This window comes from Scardinius erythrophthalmus (assembly GCF_964197995.2).
Source record: "Scardinius erythrophthalmus genome assembly, chromosome: 19".
Lineage (NCBI taxonomy): Eukaryota > Metazoa > Chordata > Actinopteri > Cypriniformes > Leuciscidae > Scardinius > Scardinius erythrophthalmus.
This window is the reverse complement of record NC_138239.1, coordinates 28,025,049-28,045,124: the sequence shown is the minus strand read 5'-3', so window position 1 is coordinate 28,045,124 and position 20,076 is coordinate 28,025,049. Positions and strand designations below refer to the sequence as shown.

At 36.8% G+C, this 20,076-nt stretch overlaps 1 protein-coding gene across 5 annotated transcripts in view; it reads right to left on the bottom strand.

The window, feature by feature from the left end:
• Positions 1 to 20,076, bottom strand: part of stxbp5b (syntaxin binding protein 5b (tomosyn)) — a 46,697-nt gene that overhangs the window by 7,718 nt on the left and 18,903 nt on the right. The window contains exons 7-27 of one of the 5 annotated variants that reach the window (XM_081347465.1): positions 19,919 to 20,002; positions 17,795 to 17,918; positions 16,690 to 16,768; positions 16,220 to 16,374; positions 15,811 to 15,883; positions 15,589 to 15,736; positions 14,610 to 14,677; positions 14,393 to 14,433; positions 13,842 to 14,062; positions 12,248 to 12,435; positions 9,561 to 9,686; positions 8,884 to 9,035; positions 7,895 to 7,957; positions 6,726 to 6,782; positions 6,595 to 6,642; positions 5,649 to 5,693; positions 4,200 to 4,313; positions 2,945 to 3,184; positions 1,779 to 2,136; positions 1,530 to 1,695; positions 692 to 803 (exon numbers count right to left, since the gene is read on the bottom strand). In XM_081347465.1, coding sequence (XP_081203591.1) covers positions 692 to 803; positions 1,530 to 1,695; positions 1,779 to 2,136; positions 2,945 to 3,184; positions 4,200 to 4,313; positions 5,649 to 5,693; positions 6,595 to 6,642; positions 6,726 to 6,782; positions 7,895 to 7,957; positions 8,884 to 9,035; positions 9,561 to 9,686; positions 12,248 to 12,435; positions 13,842 to 14,062; positions 14,393 to 14,433; positions 14,610 to 14,677; positions 15,589 to 15,736; positions 15,811 to 15,883; positions 16,220 to 16,374; positions 16,690 to 16,768; positions 17,795 to 17,918; positions 19,919 to 20,002 — 2,662 coding nt within the window. Of the gene's footprint in view, positions 1 to 691; positions 804 to 1,529; positions 1,696 to 1,778; positions 2,137 to 2,944; positions 3,185 to 4,199; positions 4,314 to 5,648; positions 5,694 to 6,594; positions 6,643 to 6,725; positions 6,783 to 7,894; positions 7,958 to 8,144; positions 8,229 to 8,883; positions 9,036 to 9,560; positions 9,687 to 12,247; positions 12,436 to 13,841; positions 14,063 to 14,392; positions 14,434 to 14,609; positions 14,678 to 15,588; positions 15,737 to 15,810; positions 15,884 to 16,219; positions 16,375 to 16,689; positions 16,769 to 17,794; positions 17,919 to 19,918; positions 20,003 to 20,076 lie in introns of all 5 variants that reach the window. The other 4 variants (XM_081347469.1, XM_081347467.1, XM_081347466.1 and 1 more) reach the window with 4 other exon arrangements.

Sequence of the window (20,076 nt, the reverse complement as noted above, 5' to 3'; positions counted from 1 at the left end):
GCACACATACACGATTTGTTTGCGGATTCGCACATGCCTTAGTGCCTCATATTAACCTGCATTACAATCGTCATCCATCAACACTTTATTAGCGACACTGGTTTTCATTATCCAACTGAGAGATGTTATTTGCGTATCCTAAATTCATGAAGCGGTTGGGTGTTTTGAACCGCAGTTCAGTCTGTATTTCTCACAGCGCAATGAGAAATGGCTTGGGCTGCTCCAAAACAAACACAGAAGACGTACAAGAGAGGTGGTGCTTTGTTAATTTTTTTATTTAATATATTAATAATAAAAATAATGAATTATATTCATATATTTAAATTAATTTTAAGTTATCTCACGGCCCCCCTGGAGGATCACTGAGCCCGCCGGTTAAGAACCTCTGTTTTAGATGTCTACATATTCAAAAAAAGATCATTAGCTTAATCAGGTGTTTTAATTAGTGAGATATCTAAAACGTGTTTAAGTGTACTGTACATTGAAATGTTTTATTATTACATTTTTTAAAAGTTTGATTGAAAATGGACATGGATATTGGACAAAATGAACATTTGAATGAAAACAGTATAAATATCAGCCAAAATAATTATCAACAATCAGAATTTTTACATTAGAACGCTTCTTCTATTTAGTGATTTAAGAAACTTTGATAGCATATTGTACGTGTAAATGACAGATTAATACTTACACAGGTCCTCTCTGTCCAAGGACTGAGCGCCGCCTCCAAATAAGCCCTTGAAGAACCCTCTGTTCGGAGCCTCTGGTGTCTCCACTGGGGTAAACAGCTCTCCAAGCATCTCCTGCAAAAAAGAGCACCTCAAAATAAATGGATATGAAGACTGATGTAATACACCCTATGTCACCCAAAGGCACTGCAAATAAAAACACTTTAAGGTGCTTTGATTCCTGGAAGTATTTTTCAATAAAGACAAACCATGAACCGCTCCAAGATTAATCACATTTCAAACTTTGATTACAAGCAAAAAGAAAACTTAGAAACAAGACAGACAGACTATGTGTATACAGTCTTTATGAAGGAATTTGGCTATCCTTTTTAGAGCATATCAAATCTTTGCAGTCTCCATTAACTGATTGACTGTTAATTTTATTAATCTTGTCTTATTATTGTATTGCTGTGGGGTTTTGTTTGCTTGTTTATTTGATTGATTGTTCTTATGAAAATTCAATAAATAAATCATTAATAACACAATGGTAAAACTATTTACCTACAGTCATTAATTATAAATAATATTATTATATGTCATTACAAAAAAACACAGAACAACCTATTTCATTCACAATGCTTCATGGTAACATCAACGTCTTTTGTAATCTGTTTTAAGATTATAATTTTTGAGCAAAATAACTGTGATCAGTTTAACCATTATCATGCAGCCATAGCCTGAATTAAAAGGTTTATACAGTATGTTGTCGCTAAAAATCACTTTCTATGTATACAATGAATGGGATTTTAATAGGGCATACAACATCCTGCACACATAAAACAATAATGGGCACATTCTGACCTGCAGGTTATCACAGGTTTCCTGGCTATAGGTGATTCTTTGGATCTCAGTGGGCGAGGTGAGGTACAGGGCCTGGCCTTGGTTTGAGAAACAGAAGGTTCTGGCTATCCTCATGTCCGTCAGAGGAAGGTAGTTCACATCCAGCAGTGGCCGCAGGCTGGGCAAACTGAAAACAGATGGTTTACAGGTTTAGGAAGAAAAGAGGAAAAGAATATTCAGTGGCATTGAATGTAAGGTCTTTCACATTACCTGAGGGTCATGATGTGGCCATTGGCACAGAAACAGGCCAAGCCGACCCCAGAGGTCATCGTCACCACATCAGCTCTAAGCACGAAGGAGGCTTCAGTGATGTTGTGCTCATAGATGCAGTTTTGGGAGGGCAGCGCCACCACCTTAGCCTGTTTCTCTGAGCAAACCACGATGTACTGACAGTCCTGGTTCTCCTGAGATGAAGGAGGAGAGGTGGGTCGGCGTCTCCGTGGCGGTTCTCTCTCTTCCTCAGGGGCGTTAGGCTCATACCAGGGCTCATAAACGTGGGGCAAAAGGGTCCCGCTGGCATCCAGTTGGGCCATGCGCAGAATGCCTCCTTTCAAGCGCACTACTGAACCTGTGATGGCAGAAAGCGGCAAACCAAAAAGTGTATTTTTCCATCTATGATGATTTCCACGATGCTTAAAAGCTGATAGCAGTCATAAAAATGGAAATTACAATATAACGTGGAGTGTCATGGATTTTGGAAAAATTTGGATGAATAAATCAAAAGTAGGACTGTAAACTTAATCAAATCACAATATGGACTAGTGTCTGTGAATATTAAAGTGCAAAATGACAGCTATTTCAATATTAAGTCTATATGTGTTGCATGTCTTAGTGCATTAGTGCAGTTTTGTCTACTACACAAGTTTTCAACATTTCATTTGATAAAACTATTGCATGATACACACATAAACTTCTCTACAAACTGCCCAAATATAAATTTGGTTTAACCAATACTAACAATAATAATAATACAGTTTATTAAAATATGGTTTTGTTTTTTTGTCATTGTTTCATTTTAAACGGTAAACCGCTGTTGTGCAGCAAATTGTTTGCCAACATTTTTATTTGTGTGCATTTTATGAATTCATCTGAGTTACCACCGTTTTTTATTAAAAAAACAAACATTTTTATTAAATCAAAAATACAGAATTAAAATAACCTAATAACAAACACAGAATTTCAGGGGGGGGAAATTAATAGGGCCCTATTATTAAAGTTGAATAAACATGAAATTGTTTTTTTATGAAGTAAATTGATTAGACATCCTTTTTTAATGGAATACAGCAAATTGAAGAAAAAAACTACAACAGAAAACAGCATATGGGAAAAAATTAAATTCCACACATTTTTACATTCAGATGTAAAGCAAGTCTTACCACAGAAAGAGACGCCCACAGGCTGTTGCATCCTCTGCTCTGGCGTGGAGGGCACATTGAGGGTGATGGCCATCATGCCGCCCAATGAGGTCCCCACCCACAGGCTGGGCACTGCCACCGTCTCACTCTTCTTGGAAAGGGAGTCACAAAAGTATAAGGAGGAAACAACCTCACGTGACTCTCTGTCAATGCTGGTGACACTGGAGCTGCGCGAGCGGCTGAACGAGTTGTCCCTGGCATCTGAGAACCATCAGGGACAAAAAGACAACAGAAGTGGACAATTAACATGACGCCATCAAGTAAAATCAAGTCTGAGCCACCCCAGGACACCTGAAAACCAACGCGGTTCATACAGTGTATTGATGACATTCTTATAAAATGTGTTTTATGTGCAGCATTAATATAAACTTTACATTTCAGTTATTCAGCAGTGAGGAATGAGTAAAACATACAGGTACTGGACACAAACCGTTGCAATGAAATCACACATTTCCACAAAACTAGCAGTCACCAGCTCCACCAGAACATTGTTTTGTGGTTTCATTTAACTTTCAGACACTCAGATGCATTCAGATATATTTCTGGCAAACCTATAACAGTAGTATAAATGCAAATTCTAAAAGCAATGAATCTCACCAAAACTGACAAGAATAGGTCTGGCTCATGTTTCACCCCAAAATTGAAAGAATATCGTATAATTATACATAACAGCAGAGTTTGTTGTACTGAATATATTCTAACTTTAATCATGAAATCATAAGATTTTCTTCTTTTGAATTTGCGGTGAAACATGACTCTTGATGAAGCTTATTGGTCTGTGAGATTCACCTGTAAAATGTCTGCAATTGGTTAGTAAATCACACAATAACAGCTCATAAAAGTCACTAGCTAAACAAAAACAGAGAAGTTAATACGTCACGGGTTATTGCTGGTCTGATCATTGTAGACTACCAGCTGAAAAATATAAAGTGTGCTACGATCACATCAAATGTGAACAGTATTATGAGGTCAAAATCCATAATCTGCTTTGTTTCGGGATGATGAAAGAATTTTTGGTGCAACTTGTGTGTTGCACTAAGAATATTAAACCTTAATCTGTAATCAGTTTAAAATAAAACTGTGAAAAAAGGTGAGGAATTAAACATTAGTTGCATCATCATCCAAGACAACAGACAAACTGCACACGGTAAGCTCCAGTGAGTTAGTATGAACCAGTCCAAATCTGGTCAGGTCAGCCTGTAACAGGGCCACTCACTGAGGTCACATAGTGAGGTCTCACGGAAAGACACTGTGCGTTTCCTCTTCATTTCCTTCACACAACTCTGTTGTTTCTTAACAGAGAGAGAGCAGTGACGGCGTACCCTCCTTTCTACACGCAGAACAGTAAGCGTAAAGTTTAACTAGCAAGCTCATGTATAAATTGCACCTAAATACATTTGTACCAACATTCATGCATGCAAGTCTACAATCTATAAAGGCCTACATTATAGGTCTACAATACCTGGAGTACCTCTTAAATTACGTAGGATTTAAAGTTGTTTATTGCCTGTAAAAATTACTGCATTTATTATTGTAGTGACAGCTATTTTAGATTGATTCAAACTGAAACTGCGACTTGTTCATTTTCAGACCTTTACTGTCTAAGTAGGCGATTCTAGGCCAGAATAAGCTATAAACCAGGCCAGATTTCATGGAGATAGTCTATGCAGACTATAATAATTTAGATAACAGGTAGACACTAGGGGTTGCACAGACTAGTCGACTAGTTGACTTTAATGCTCTGCCATGACGCTTTAAGCTTGACATCGACTAGTTGCTGATCGTGGCCTATAGAGGGCGCAACAGGATAAGAAATCTTTGAAGTACACTTTTACGCTTCCAACGGTTAAAATTACTAATAAAGAGAGCGTGCCACAAGATAAGTTTGATTATACCATCTGGATGCTCAAAATGAAACGGGTGAGCGCACTTTTAAACAGCTTATTGTACATGTAAGTTAATCGCTGTTCTAAATGAGCTGCTGCATTGTAACATCACACACACACAGAAACATTCAGTAGTACAGAAATGTATTGTCAACACTGTTCTGTGATTTATCAATAAAATAGTTTAGAAACTGAAAAGTTCTTGTATATATTTCTTAGTAACAGCTTCACTATTAGAAGAGAGACGATGCCAGGTAGATTTAATTCACACGCAATCGCTCTCTCATTAATGCATTCATATACATGTAATCTTTACTGTGCTACTTTATTTGAATCTGATTTAGAATGAGCAGAAATCTGTGAGAAATGTAACGACCCAAAGACAAAAGAACTGATAAAGATAAGCTGTTATGTAGGAGCAATAGCCTTGTGGGCAGCGTAGTGTCAATATGCCATAGCTGTGCACAAGGCAACCCGCGTTCAAGTCTCAGCTTGAGGCTTATTTGTTCATTAATAAAGTCATCAGCGACGAGTCACATAAATTTTGACTTTAAAAAATCTGAAGTCGTTCAAACCCTAGTAAACAGTGATGCAGCTCATTAGGGTTGAGAACACAGTATTAGTACTGTACATACTGCAACTTCAAGAGCTGCCCTTTCAATCTGAAGACAAATGCTGTTTAAAATAACGGCCAGTTTACATAAGAGTGGAAGACAATGATCACCTGCAAAAGATGCACAGCTACTCCTAGAAACTAAAGTGAGAGAACAAATGCTTACCATCTTTCTGATCAGCAGTCATGTTAATTTTCCGGGATATCTTAGCTGGAAAAAAGAAAACATTGTTCTGAACATAAAATCAAAGCCATTCATATCTGGGAAATCATTGTTACTAAAATAAGGATGAATCAACAGGTTTAAGAGGACAGAAATAAGCAGGTTAAGATTAAATTGGAGGATCATGATGTAGAATAAAGCTACAGAGCAGCAATGAGCCCATCAGCAGCCTTAAAAAGAGACATTTGTTTATTTAGTGTGTTACACTCAGAAGCAAATTGATCATGCACAGAAAATTACATTGAGATTAGTGGCAATGAAACCAGCACCGATCCAGAGTCAGAACACCATGAGCCTCATTTCTCTCTGACATTGTGTGTGTTTGTAATCGCCCATGTGTAGATCTATGATTTCAGATGTTCAGTAGAAATCTGTGAGTAAACATACGATTCAAAATCAGAGATATGTTAAAAGTCTAACATCATTTCCATTGCCCGGTGTATTTTTACCCTTGAAACGCAGCAGAGCAGAGTAAAAGCCTGTAATGTTAAACAAGGTTAGAAAAAAGCATTCCTGCAGGAGATTCAATTTTGATATTATGAGAATAAAAACATTTTAAATCTTAAAACAGTTTAAAGTCAACATGTGCAGCATTTCCAATCCATTTCACGGGAAAAAAAAAAAATCACGAAAATATTTTTCTCCTTAGAGTAACATATGGATATGTACATTAAGAAAGTTGACTTTGTAAAAAGTTAAACTGGTCCACCATTTTTTGCCGCACTTAACCACCAAGCAACAGATGCACAAAGCTCAAGTTCAGCTCTACTATGCACTTAAGCAAACCCACTTTAATTTGTTTGGTTAGTTCATTTGGTTAGTGCACAAGAGCCCATTAGCACAGAAACTGAGAGACCCAGACTGCCGTAATATGAACATTATACAGTACCAAAGTCATTGGCAACAGTCTTGGATATCCGCTTGCTTTTGGACATCACTGGAAAATGTGTTGAAAAGAACCAAATCAAAGAAAATAAAGGCTTTTCTAAGACAGAAAATGGGTGTGCAAATGTACTGTACCCTTGTCAATGAACTTGTGTTTGCTGTCTTCATCAGAATTGCATGGTGAACCGGAGCCTATAGCAACAACACAGTCTGCATAATAATGTGATACAGCCAATGGGGTCTTATGTAACTTTTGGCAACTATCTGCATATCAAAGTCGAATTCCTTGTAAATGAAATTTCCTTGGTCAGCACACCTGAATTGAATTCTGACGACGCTTGCAGAATTGTTTGAATTTTTTGCTGTGCTAAAGACTTTTCAACTATAATGGAGCTTCACATTCAATGCTCTGGCATTGCAGTGTTTGTCAATATGTCTGTCTTTAAGTTGCAGTGTGTAATTTCTGCCTCACCAAAAGGAACTTCCAGAGGATAAGCTTGAGCTTGGTGGGACTACCAGCTGGTCCAAGCCATGCTGGCAGGGAACTTTTATGGGAAATTACATATTTTACTTTAAAAGGCACAGTCCACACAAACATTTTGTCTTTCATAAACTCACCCTCATGTTGATCTAATCCTGTAAATGCAAGCTGCACTTTTCAAATTCAGTGAAAGTAAATCTTACGTAATAAGAAAATGAATAATGACTTATGGTCTAATGGTATAGTGTCAAAAGACTTGAAATATAGACAAATTTTAGTATTTTTCCATTTTTGAGCTTGATTTGTTTGTTTGCTGTTGTATGTCATGCCAGCTTCCGTGGCCATTTTCTTGGTGAGAAAAATGTAAAGAAGATCTAATAACAGGTTTTTAAAATCTGTTTTTGCTAAAAATTCGGTTTAACTTTGTTAAAAAAAAATCTTCCAGAGTGTTAACTACATAAAAAAAGATTTCTGACAGGGTTAAAACTAGCACAATATATATATATATAATAAAGCATGCTTCAGGGATAAAGGATTTTGACAAAAAGAACATGTTTTTTGGAGCTTGGCAGTATAAAATGAAAGCGGGTGGTGGTTTATCAAAAACAAACACTTTCTGCCTAAGGTCTCCTTTTATTTTTCACGAAAGAAAGAAACACGTGTTTGGAACAACACAAGGGCGAGTAAATCATGACAAAAGCTTAATTATTTGAGTGAACTGTTCCTTTAAAGGTCTGTCAATCAACTCATTATAAAACTACCATTAATTCATGCTCTTCATGTTTTACCACTAAATCCTGTCATATAATGAGGGCATCTTTACCTGAAGTTGGTGATTTACATCTCTCCTCTGGGGTGGCTGATGCATCATTACCATCACAAAAACCTGTTGAAAACAAACACGTCTAAACCAAACAGCCAGATGGACTTTATACAGGAAACATCACATAACACTTAAAACTAATAAATAAACATAAAAAATATATAATATAGTGTTAAACAACGACAAAAAGAAGAATGCAGACAGATATAAAGAGAAGGACAAGACCTTTGATGAGTGCCATGTGACTTACTGAGGTAAGAAGAATGAAGCTTTTTCACAGATTCAGAATAAAAGTTAGAGAGGCCGGACATGCAAGACTTCTTATGCTGAGTGTCTTTACGAAACCACAGAGAGAGACGAATATTGAAAGGGTGAGACAAAACAATGACACAAAATCAAATGAACAGCTGAAAGGCCTTTGAACTCCTAGATTCCAGAGACTGGATTCAGGGCAGTTTGGACGCATTTGTTCTGCTTTATCATTTTCAATAAATGAGTGAGGTCAAAATATGCCAGTTCATACAATTCAAACCACAATAACTCCAAGTATGAGCAATAGCAATAGTTTACTGTTACATAATCAAAAATTGCTATATAAAACACTACTTATAATTGGTATTGGTCAGATGTTCTGTATTAAATCATCGCTAACAATAATGTAAAATATCACACGGGCCATAAATTCAGTCTGTTGGCATCTGTGTATTTCAAAGACAGAGTGAACAACTAAAAGAACATGCAAAGACAAGGGAGAGAAAAGAAGGACAAACATCGGCGCTCCTGTTTTTTGAGCATATGGATCGGATGATTTTCTAAGATCAGAAGCAGATGGTTCCTCGACCAGAGATGACCACCTGCAGGAGCATCATGGTTCGTAGACTGACACTGCTCATAATGAGCATGTGCTTTACTTTATCAGAGAGAAAGTGATACACATAGACTGACAACATGCAGAGGTTATGATTATTAGTATGAAGATTTTTGTTCACCTGCCGAAGGCTGTCTGGCTTTGCGGGGTGAGCGTGGCTGTCTGTGGTGAGGATCTGTTGAGCCATACAATTCGACTGTGCTCATGTTCAGAAGAAGTGTTTTCTGAAGATAATCAACCACTGCAAGTCCGTTACCATTGCCAAATGCAACTCTGTAAAACACATGACAGATATACACTATGGGTCAAAAGGTTGTTTTTTTTTTCAGATTTTTGTTTGTGTTTGAAAGTCTCATTTGCTCACCAAGGCTGCATATGAGGTAAGATATGAAATCGAAAATGTATTTTAAATTGTGAATTATTCCTGAATTTTCAGCATAATTACATCATTACAGTCTTTAGTGTCACATTATCTTTCAGAAATCATTCTAATGTGCTGATTTGCTGCTCAATAAACATTTTTGTGAATGGCCATTTTTGTGGCCAGTCACATTTGTGCATTTCAATAGTGTTCAAATACAGTTCAAATTCCACTAAAATAATACTTAATTATCATAATTAGGAACAATTATTCAAGTACTTTACATGCCTGCTAGGCTTAAAATTGATGGATCATGACACATAAAACTTGTCTGAAAGATAATGAACAGTTGTTGTGGAAGGAAAACATTTTTAATTGCTCAGTAAACACATCATAGGTGCAGTAAATGAGTTGGTGTTGTCGTTTCGTGGACCTACAGGCCATATGCAGAGTTGACGGCCAGGCTGGTGATCTGTTGTGGCGGCTCCCCGCTGACCCACACCAGCTGAATGAGTAGCTCCACCTGGTAACCCGGAGACTGTTTGAGAGGAGAACTCCTGACTCTGGACAAATAGGACAAAGGACACAATTAACTATGTGCTAATATAAACACAGACCATGTCATTTGTAAGGCTCTTTCTCACAGCCAGACATTTGAACAAAATAAATAAATAAATCTGGTTCACATCATAGTAAATGTTGTTGGAAAGGCCATATTAAAGGGATAAGTTCACCCAAAAATGAAAATTAGCCCATGATTTACTGACCCTCAAGTCATAGGTGTATATGACATTCTTCTTTCAGACAAATACAATCGTAGTTATCTAAAAAAATTAAGCGAAGCGATGCACTTGTGTAAGAAAAACATTCATATTTAAAACTTTATAATCTAAAATAACTAGCTTCCGGCCAAACGAACATACGGATTCCACTTATGTCTACTAGGGATGGGCATAATTAATCGACGATCGATAATCGATCGTTAAGAATTTCGTCGATCACGTTTATTTGTTATCGATTAATCTAATGCAGGTTGCGTTGCGTTGCGTAGTGTGAGTCTTGAAGCAATGGAATTAATTTTAGCGCGGAGGTACCTGTGCATCCCGGCAACGTCAGTCCCCTCAGAGCGGGTGTTTTCAGCGGCTGACTGGCTGTCACCAGGTTGCGGTCTCATCTGATCCCAGATCATGTCAACATGCTTATCTTTCTCAACAGAAATCAGTGGACTGGTGCAGAAGTTCTATGGGAACTTCATGCGTTTTCTCAGATCGGATAGCTATCTGATTTATCAAAACGATTCCATTTACACCCGGTCATATAAATGTGTTTTTGCAAAACGGATATAAATCCGATCTTGAATTCCCGCGCTACATATTTAAATTGTTGCACGTCCGAAAGCAACTGATATGAGCTGCATTTTATTGATCATCAGCGAAAATTTCTAAATCAAAGACTGCAACAATATTGCGGCAACAGCCCTGGTAAGATCATTTCGGTTCTTTACTTTTAATGAAGATGATTGTGTTTTGATGAATGACTTTCACTTTGATTTGCGATAGTTTGCACGTTGGCTTGAATAGATGCTCATCTGTGGTGATGCGTGTTCCAGTAACGCCGTCATATCTGGCTATAACATGACATATAGCCTAGGCCTATAAAACGCTCTCACATGTTTATTTCTTAGCATTTTTGGGATAAGTCAAATTTACATATGTAGTTTCAACAACCAGATGCATTTACTCTTGTCCAGTTTCGTCTGGAATGCGTCTCAGATCTCCTCCTGAAGTGGTTTGAGCGATCGGGTTTAAATCCGCCTCGAATGCGTTTCGGAGGGCATTTACATTTGGTCTTTTCACGATCGGATAGTTATCCGATCACAGAAAACGGATGAAGTGGCCATGGGTCTCTGTTTAAGAACGCCGGCTCGCTGTTCCGCTGTTTTAGAGCACCGCAGGGCATCTTCAAGTCTAACGTTACCGAACGTGCAGTTTCAATGCCACAAGTTGATCTTCTTGTAATAAAGATCTCATCGAGGACAAACAAACTGTATTTTTGTATTTTCATTGCATTTTTAATTTATAAAAAGTTGAAGAAATAATGAATTTCAATATAAAAATATTAATGATTAATCGATAGTCGATCGTTAATTCTCCCGACGATCGACTAAGAAAATTTAATCGAATGCCCATCCCTAATGTCTACAATGCAACTTATGCGAGTAATGCGACGTACTGTTGATATTTATGCTACGCCATAACGCACTACCCTACTTCCGACGCCACAAGTTGCGTAAGTTGCACTTTAGGAGTAAGTAGACTGTGTATGGCCTTCAGCTGGAAGCTAGAATTAAATATGTGTTAAATATGATTTTTTTTCTTACACAAACTCATCGCTTTGCTTCAGAAGGCCTTTATGAACCCCCCGGAGCAGTGTGGAGCACTTTTATGATGGATAGATGCACTTTTATTGACTTCAAAACAGAAACGGCCATTCATTTTTTTTTATATATATATAAAAAATAATAATAATATAACATATAATATAATTATATAATATGTAAGGGATAATGTATAGTGAGCCGGTTGTTATAGTGAATAACAACCCCGACAGGCTGAACGGGATCCCGACGCGAAGCGGAGGGATCTTGAATCAGCCTGAAGGGGTTGTTATTCACTATAACAACCGGCTCACTATACATTATCCCGCTTATTACATGGCTACCTACAAAATAAATAAATAATTTGCCGCGAATTATTGATTTAAAAAGGGGTTATTGATTTAAAAACGATTGTATTGCTTCCGCTAAAGAAAATAGTCCGTTCCGCGTCCATAGCAACGCGCTGTTTTTCATGGCAACGGTCTGTTATACTTCGCAGCGGTCTGTTATAAAGAAATAACAGACCGCATTCTATATTGGAATTCAGCCAAGCCATGTAATAATATTATATAATATATAACTCTGATTGTATTCGTCTGAAAGAAGAATGTCATATACACCTCGGATGTCTTGAAGGTGAGCAAATCATGGGCTAATTAAAATTTGTGGGTGAACTATCCCTTTAAGGTTTTGTTTAGTTATTTTGACATGCCGTTTAGGGGCGGGTAAATGTGAAACTGATTGTACTTGAGACAGGGCACGTTATCTCGCAGGCCGTCGGAGGAGTTGTTGCTGCTGGTGGAGGGGTGGGACTGAGGCAGGCTGGTCTGAGGGCTGGATGATGTTCCTGGGGTGGAAACGGCGGACGCCTGCTCTCCTCCGCCCTCAGGAGACTCCACTTCATTCAGCTCACACTGCATACGGACCTCCAGCAGCTACACACCAGAAAAACTTTCATTAACTCTGCACACAGATTTATATAAACACATGCATAGATCCGCATGTCTATAAATGGATATATACAGATTTCCATTTCCAACTAATTTTTCTCTTTTATTTTATTTTTTATCATTTATGTGGTAACATTAAACACTACCGTTCAAAAGTTTGGGGTCAGTAAGAATTTGTATTTTATTTTTGGGGGGAAAGAAATAATAGAAATCAATACTTTTATTTGTCAAGGGATTCAAGGATGATTTACAGTAAATTGATCAAAAGTTCCAGTAAAGACATTTATAATGTTACAAAAGATTCTATTTCAAATAAATGCTATTCTTTTGAACTTTATATTCATCAAAGAATCCTGATAAAAATTTTACTCAACTGTTTTCAACATTGATAATAATAATGAATGTTTTTTGAGCGTCAAATCCGCATATTAGAATGATTTCTGAAGGATCATGTGACACTGAAGACTGAAGAAAATTCAGCTTTTAATCACAGGAATAAATTACATTTTAAAATATATTCAAATAGAAAATAGTTAAATTGCTGGGGGGGGGGGGGGGGGGTTATCAAATAAATGCAGCCTTGGTGAGCAGTAAAAAAAGTCCAAAACTTTTGACTGGTAGTGTATGTCTAGAAATACTAAATATATTAGCATTATGTCATTGGGGTATTTTTTAGAGATGATTGTTTTGTCTTGTTTTGTCAAATGACTATATATTTGCTTAAATTGTTTATATACATTATTAAAATGTTTTAATAAGTAAAAAAACAAATTGTATATACAAATCTACACAAAATTCATTTATAATTGAGCAATCTCTTGAGGAGCCTTAATATTATATAACACTGCTAATCAGGACATGAAGATATTTTCCAGGCATGAAAGGATGAAGGAGAGTGTTACCCGCTGTTAATTACATTTGTAATATTTATGTGAAGTTACTTCTACATTAATTTATTCAGTCCTTCAGTGTGAAACCTACCTCATTAAAAAAGGCAAGGTTTTTAGGATTAATAACCATAAATATGTGAGGGCTTTACTCGTTGGTGTGGATTCAGCATATGGTAGTTTAACTGTTAGAAATCATGTGTCAAAACAACTTAATGCTTAATGAAACATCCTGCAGTGTGCATACTAAACTCAGTCTAAAACGGCTTTCAACAGCATTCTTCTAACATTATAATCACCATGCAGTGTTTTAGGACCTCATATTAATATTAATCATTTGTCACACATAGTTAGACCATTTAAAATTAAATCGTGAAATAAAAGATTAAAAGTGGTGAAGAATGAATCAAATGGTGACCAGCTACATCATCTGAAATTTACCTTAAACAAATCTTGTTCATATCTTGTACACATATAAACATCCTGTATTAAAATGGGTCAGACCTGGACCACTTCAGTGGTGACTTCCTGTTTGCTGAACCTGTAGACGATGACGTGAGCCGATACTCCAGCCACACAGAGCACACGACTCTCTGGACACCAAGACAGGATCTGGATGGCGAACGGATCTTCATCCACAATGTCAGTGCTGGATTTCTCCTCTTTACTACGGGGCTTCTCAAACACCTTTGCTGTTTTTAGCTTATACAAAACCTGCAGCATTACTGACAGACACAACAGAGCAAATATGTTACCAATTCTCTTTATTAGCTGTTGTTAATAATTTTTGTTTTAAATAAATGATTAGCAGATACAATCTGCAATTTGAATTTGGGGAGCATCTGGATGTAGACAAGTAAAAATGTCTCAAATGTAGCTGAGAATGCTTTACTCTTTTTAGTAAAATAAAAAACATCTATTCTTTGGACATCTGTAGAAATATCCTGCGCAGATTCTGTATGCATCTGATTTATATTTTTCCAACTCAAAATATTGCCATAGAATCTACATGTGACATCAAATGTAAGTGTTTGTTTTCTGAGACAGAAACTCACATGCTGAGGCGTCCCAAAACTTGATCGATCCATCAGCATGCCTGGTGTTTCAGGAAGAAAGAAAGAAACCAATAACAACCCTGAAATACTGGCTCCGCATTAAAAAGCATTTCACTTCTAACAAGCAAAAAAGGTGTCCCTCGCTAATCCAATTATTGAATGTGAAAAGGCTTCGGTACAGCAAAGAGTTTATGTATGTGTGTGAGAGATCACTTACCCAGTGATGATGATCTCTGAGAAACTTAGTGTTCCCTGGCCCCAGTTACCTCCACTTACTGGCCATTCCTACATAAACACAGATTTGTATCAGTCACATAGAACTATAATCCTTCTTCTTTTTTTTTAAAAGGATCTATTATGCTTTTGTACATTATTAATGTATTTAATAAAGTTAATTATTAACTTTCTTTAGTGTGTAATTTTGCGGTTTGAGCATAAAAAAGCTCTGTAAAGTTCCAAAGCACAAAGTCCCTCCAGAGGGAGTTAAGTGAAGAGCACACTCCGAAATTCGCACATGAAAAAAATAAATACGACCTCACGTTATGTCAATCACGCTTGCACACTGTCTCCGAAACTTTCATCCGTCGTAAAAAAATAGGATCAGGTTCGATTTTCTGCGTTTTCCGCATCCGTAGCAAGCATTTCGAATGGTGTTTTGACAATTCAGAGCCAACGAATCACGAATACGAAAAAACGCGTGCGAAAATTTCTGACTTTATTCTCTATTTCAGTGCGCATTGTTTCTGAACTCCCTGAAACGCCTCCATTGTAGTCTTGAGTTTTCTTCCGGGAATGAACACATCACAATATTTCTCATTTAAATAATTCCTGCCAAAGGCATACGCAATATAAAGGGGCGGGGCCTGGCCGAGTTAGTTAGTAGTGTGGTTATAAGGGGCGGGACATCTCCCAAACATGCTCAAAGCAGTTAACCAATCACAGCACACTGGACCAACTGACCAATCAGAGCACACTGTGCTTTTCAGAAGGAGGGGCTTCACAGAGACTGGAACTAAACTAAACTGTCAGAGTGTTTCTGACAGACTGAGAGGTGCTGCAACAATGTTAAACATGTAAAAAATAATGTGTTCTTTTTTTAAACATTCAAGCATGAAAACCTTTTCTAGTAGACCCCAAAACGAAATCAAACTTTGTAAAAGGGCATAATAGGTCCTCAGCGGAGGGCAGAAAGTTACCTTCTTACTGAAGCCCTGTCTTTTTTGTTTGGAGCCCACTGAGTAAAGTGCAGGAATGATTTCAGCAGGACAGTCCGCATAATATTCGCAGCAGGTCACCGGAGACTCGTGGATGGACAGAGGATACGGATTCTCAAAGATCGGATACCTGCACAGAGAGCTGTTTAGAAATCGACTGTGCGCAAAAGATTAGAGTGTCTCTCCCGTTTGGCATTTACTCACCCAATCTGTGCAAGGTCAATAACAACCAAATCCTTCTCCAGCAGGACAACAACAGCATAAGGCTCCTGGAAATCTGTGGAGATACAGAAGGAAGAGTTATTTTAAATCTTAGATGAGACATCTTTACAAAATACCATCTATTTTTCCTAGTGAAAAACTGTTGGTGGAAAATGATTTAATAACTATATTTTTATTGCATTTTAGTGCTTGCATTAAAGTTTAATGTACTTTGCAACAACAAATTACAGTTCAAACATTTCAGTTCAGCACTTTGTCTAGTTCTAATTTCGTCAAGATTTAAAGATAACGAAAGAAACTTCTTTTTTTTTGCCTCTTGTTTTTAAAGGCACTGCTGAATATACAGTAAATGTTATGGGAAAATCCAGCGATAGGTGGGGCAGTGACTTGCCGTTTGGATATGGGGTTTCACACAGCGTAAGGAAATCCACTATGGAGTAGTCCATCTCTAGCACTGCAGTGCTTTTCCCATGCATCACAGTCAGACAGGCTCGCCTACCCACTGTATCATATGACAAACCTCCACACAGTATCATGAATGGTTCCCTTAACAAAAACAAATGGACAAATCTCAATTTTCCATGATGCAAAGGGAATCCAAGCCGGAAATAAAACAAAATTAGTGCTTCATTCAGAATGAGTGGAATTAAGAAAGGGATTAAAAGTAAAAATAGTCTTTCATATCCAAAAAGAATTGTCATATTAGCTTTATATTTTATGTCAGTCCTCTGAAAATCATCATGTCATCCCTATAAAACCCATAAAACAGAAGCCAGACAGTCTCTTGCAATGCAACGCATTTAAGTCTTAAACCAATGCATCATGCTCTGTTTGCTTCCTAAATGCAACCCGGAGCCTTACCCTGCCCTGGTAGTTTTGTACTCCACTTTCAGGATGGGTTTGCAAGGCTCCGGCTTCTTTCCATCCTTGGGCTGTTTACCTGGGAGAGAATATTGCATGTTAAACAAGGTGTGCATATAAATATACCTTCACTTTTTTTTCTCTCTCTATTTGCTTTTTATCTCCAGTATCTGTGTATTTTAATCATGGGAACAACGATCAAATCAAGGGCAGGAACCTTTAAGCACCTCTTGGTTTGTAATTTGATTCCAAAAAATGATTGTTGGTACATCTTTCAGCAACAGTATAGAGACAAAACTCTTAGACACATTAAGGTGGCTTATCCCACATCCCTTATTTAAACTGAATTATTCATCTTTTTAAAACTAACAATAATAAACATTTCTGATGATTCATTTGTGTGGACACATTTAGTCTGAGTTTTTTTAAAATCATGATGCATTTGCAAAAAGATTGTTTTGCTCCGCCCCTATTAAGGATATGGATTTATTAAACCCCTGCGGTTGCTTTGTTTCTTATCGGTGTGAAAAAGATTTAAAATTCTCAGTTGATTTTGGTCATACAGATAAGTGTTATATTTTGTACCAACATCAGCAAGCTTCTACATGAACATGGTAAAATGAAAAGGCAAACACCTTGGAAATGACAGGTATGTTGAACAGGAACTGTTTCAGGAATGGCCCAATGGTGTGTGACTGCTCAAGTCTCTGTCTTTAGATCAGTGTGCTCAATAATGTGCTTTTTTTTGTCCTTCGTTATGTATATTTGTATTGTGTAGTGTTGTTTTATGGCCTTATTTCAGTGTCTTAATTTATTTATTTTGTTTCACAAACCAAGCATAAACATAATTTTCTCAAAACTAGAAACTTTTACATACATGTTGCTCACATACTATTGTAGCAGAGTTTACTGAAGAAGGGTAAACACAGAACATTGATGCGTTTGAGAAACCTGTTCAAAAACAAGCATTTCCAGTTCATTTGTGCTGCTAGTGGCACACAAATGACACACTTCACCTCTACGGTTCTTTGATATTTAGTCTGTGCACCCTGATGCGCTCAACCTGAGGAACTTGGAACAGGAGTTTGTTTAGGCAGAAGCTTACCATGCGGTGTAATGATCTGGGCAGGCTTGGCAGGAATGCGTACATTCCATGTGGTAAGTGTGCCATCTGAGTGACTGCACACAAACTGTTTCCCCTCATGATGCCAAGCCACCGAGTGGATCGCCTACAGGCCAAACAAAGGATGAGTAATCAACCACAAGAAAACCAGGTCAGGCAAACTACGGTTCATGTGTTGTGACAGTAATTATGAATCGACAATAATAAACATGACAACAACAACTAAAAAAACATCTTAGTTCTGTTCTGTTCTTCTGGAATAATTTACTTCCTGTAGACTAGAGTTGTTCATTTAAGTACTCTGCATACCACTTTGACATAGGTATTTCACCATAAACAGCATTTATGTAATTTTATGATGTGAAGGACAAATTACCACCAAAAATGATGTAACAACTAATCCTAAAATTAAAAATGTGTACAGTTGTTACTGAAGTAGTTTATTGTGTTAAAGTGAATAATTATTGCAGTTATTGTTTTCATGATCAATCACTGCTGTCACATCTGAGTACCAGGACTACAGACTAACATTTGAGAACAGTAGCAAAGATGCCACTAATTTCTTTAGTGATTATGATATTTAATCATAAAGGCAATTTAATGTAAAAAATGTTTATTGTTTTGCATTATTAAGTTGCAGTAACTAATAATATTACAGGATTATTTCTTGAAAATGCACATTTGAGTTGAGATGCAGGAAAAACAATTTTTTATTAACAATAGTAACATGTAAAAATGTCAAAAAAATAAAATAAAAATAAAAATTAATAATAATAATAATAATAATAATAATAATAATAATTAATATATAACATATATATAACATATATAACATAAATGACCATTCTAGAAGAAATTTTCAGATGGCACTTTTGCATCTGAACTCTTCATATACAGTATACTATATATATATATATATATATATATATATATATATATATATATATATATATATATATATATATTTATTTATTTTTTTTTTTTTGGTCATGACATTAAAAAAAAACATTTAACTTGGATAATTGTTAGAATTTGGTGCAAAATGGTGCAAAAATGTGAAGCACTTAAAAGTCCTTGAAAAAAGTGCAAAAGGTTGTACTTTCAAAAGGTTGAAATGAATAATGTAAAAACATTCGACTATGGTTACAGTTAGCGTTAATACATTAAATCCATGGTGAATGTTGGTGATTTGTGGACTGAAAAGCCTTCTATAACTCGTTCATGGCACAAAAGGGCTTTTCACACTTGAAATAGTTAACCTTGGGTCCTTCTAAACCAAAGATAAACTGAATCCTGGGTTATCTTGCTTCACTTTTCACACTGCTCATAATTTACTCGGGGTTAACAATCAATCCTGGGTATTCATAAGATGATGTTTCACATTGTACAGTCCCTAACCCTGGGTTAACATCCTTATTTGCATATTTTCAAGGTCAGTGATTGGATGAACACAGCATGCGACCTGTTTACATAAAAGCTCTAGCATTGCACATCCTCATATTGCCGACTGTACTATCGAGTTTACACTGAATGGACACTTCAGACTATAAAAGGTAAGAATGAAACGGTCTCTTCTTCACTCAAATTGTCATGTTTTCTGTCAGCATTTGACATTTTTCCTCTCAAACGCTGAATTTACTGTTTATATACAATGTGCAGTGTTTCTATGACTATACAAAGCATGCCAATATGTACGCGATTGGTTGTCTGTTGCTAAGCGTCTAGCTTTAACATTCTAACACTGCATCATGTCACACTGTACAAGTTTGGCATCACAATGTGGGGTTAACACCACAAAAGCAGTGCTAACCCTGCTCTGGAGCAATTTAGGCGCACCGGCAAGAAAAAAGGTAGCAAAATGCAATCATTTGGTCGCAGTCTGGAGCCCTGTCGAGTGCTTGGAGTATGTCCTATACCAATTTGAAGACCTTCCTTCATTCCTTTCAGGGATGTTATTGAACAAGACTAAGTAACTGTGTTTAAATAAATGAACTGTCCTATGTAAAAAGTTTGTTCTTATACAAAAAAAAAAAAACTTTACTTCAAAATCTGAGATTCAATCAGAATGCAGGGAGGCAACTGTAATCTACAATAACAATGCCTCACCTCGTCATAGTTGTACCGATAGTCAGCCTTCTTCGATTTCAAGTCCCACAGCACAACTATGCCACATTCAAAACCAATTAAAAGCTGCAAAAAAAGAAACACAACTTTTCTGAAATGGTGCAAACTAAAAGCTGAACAATTAGGAAATATATTTAATC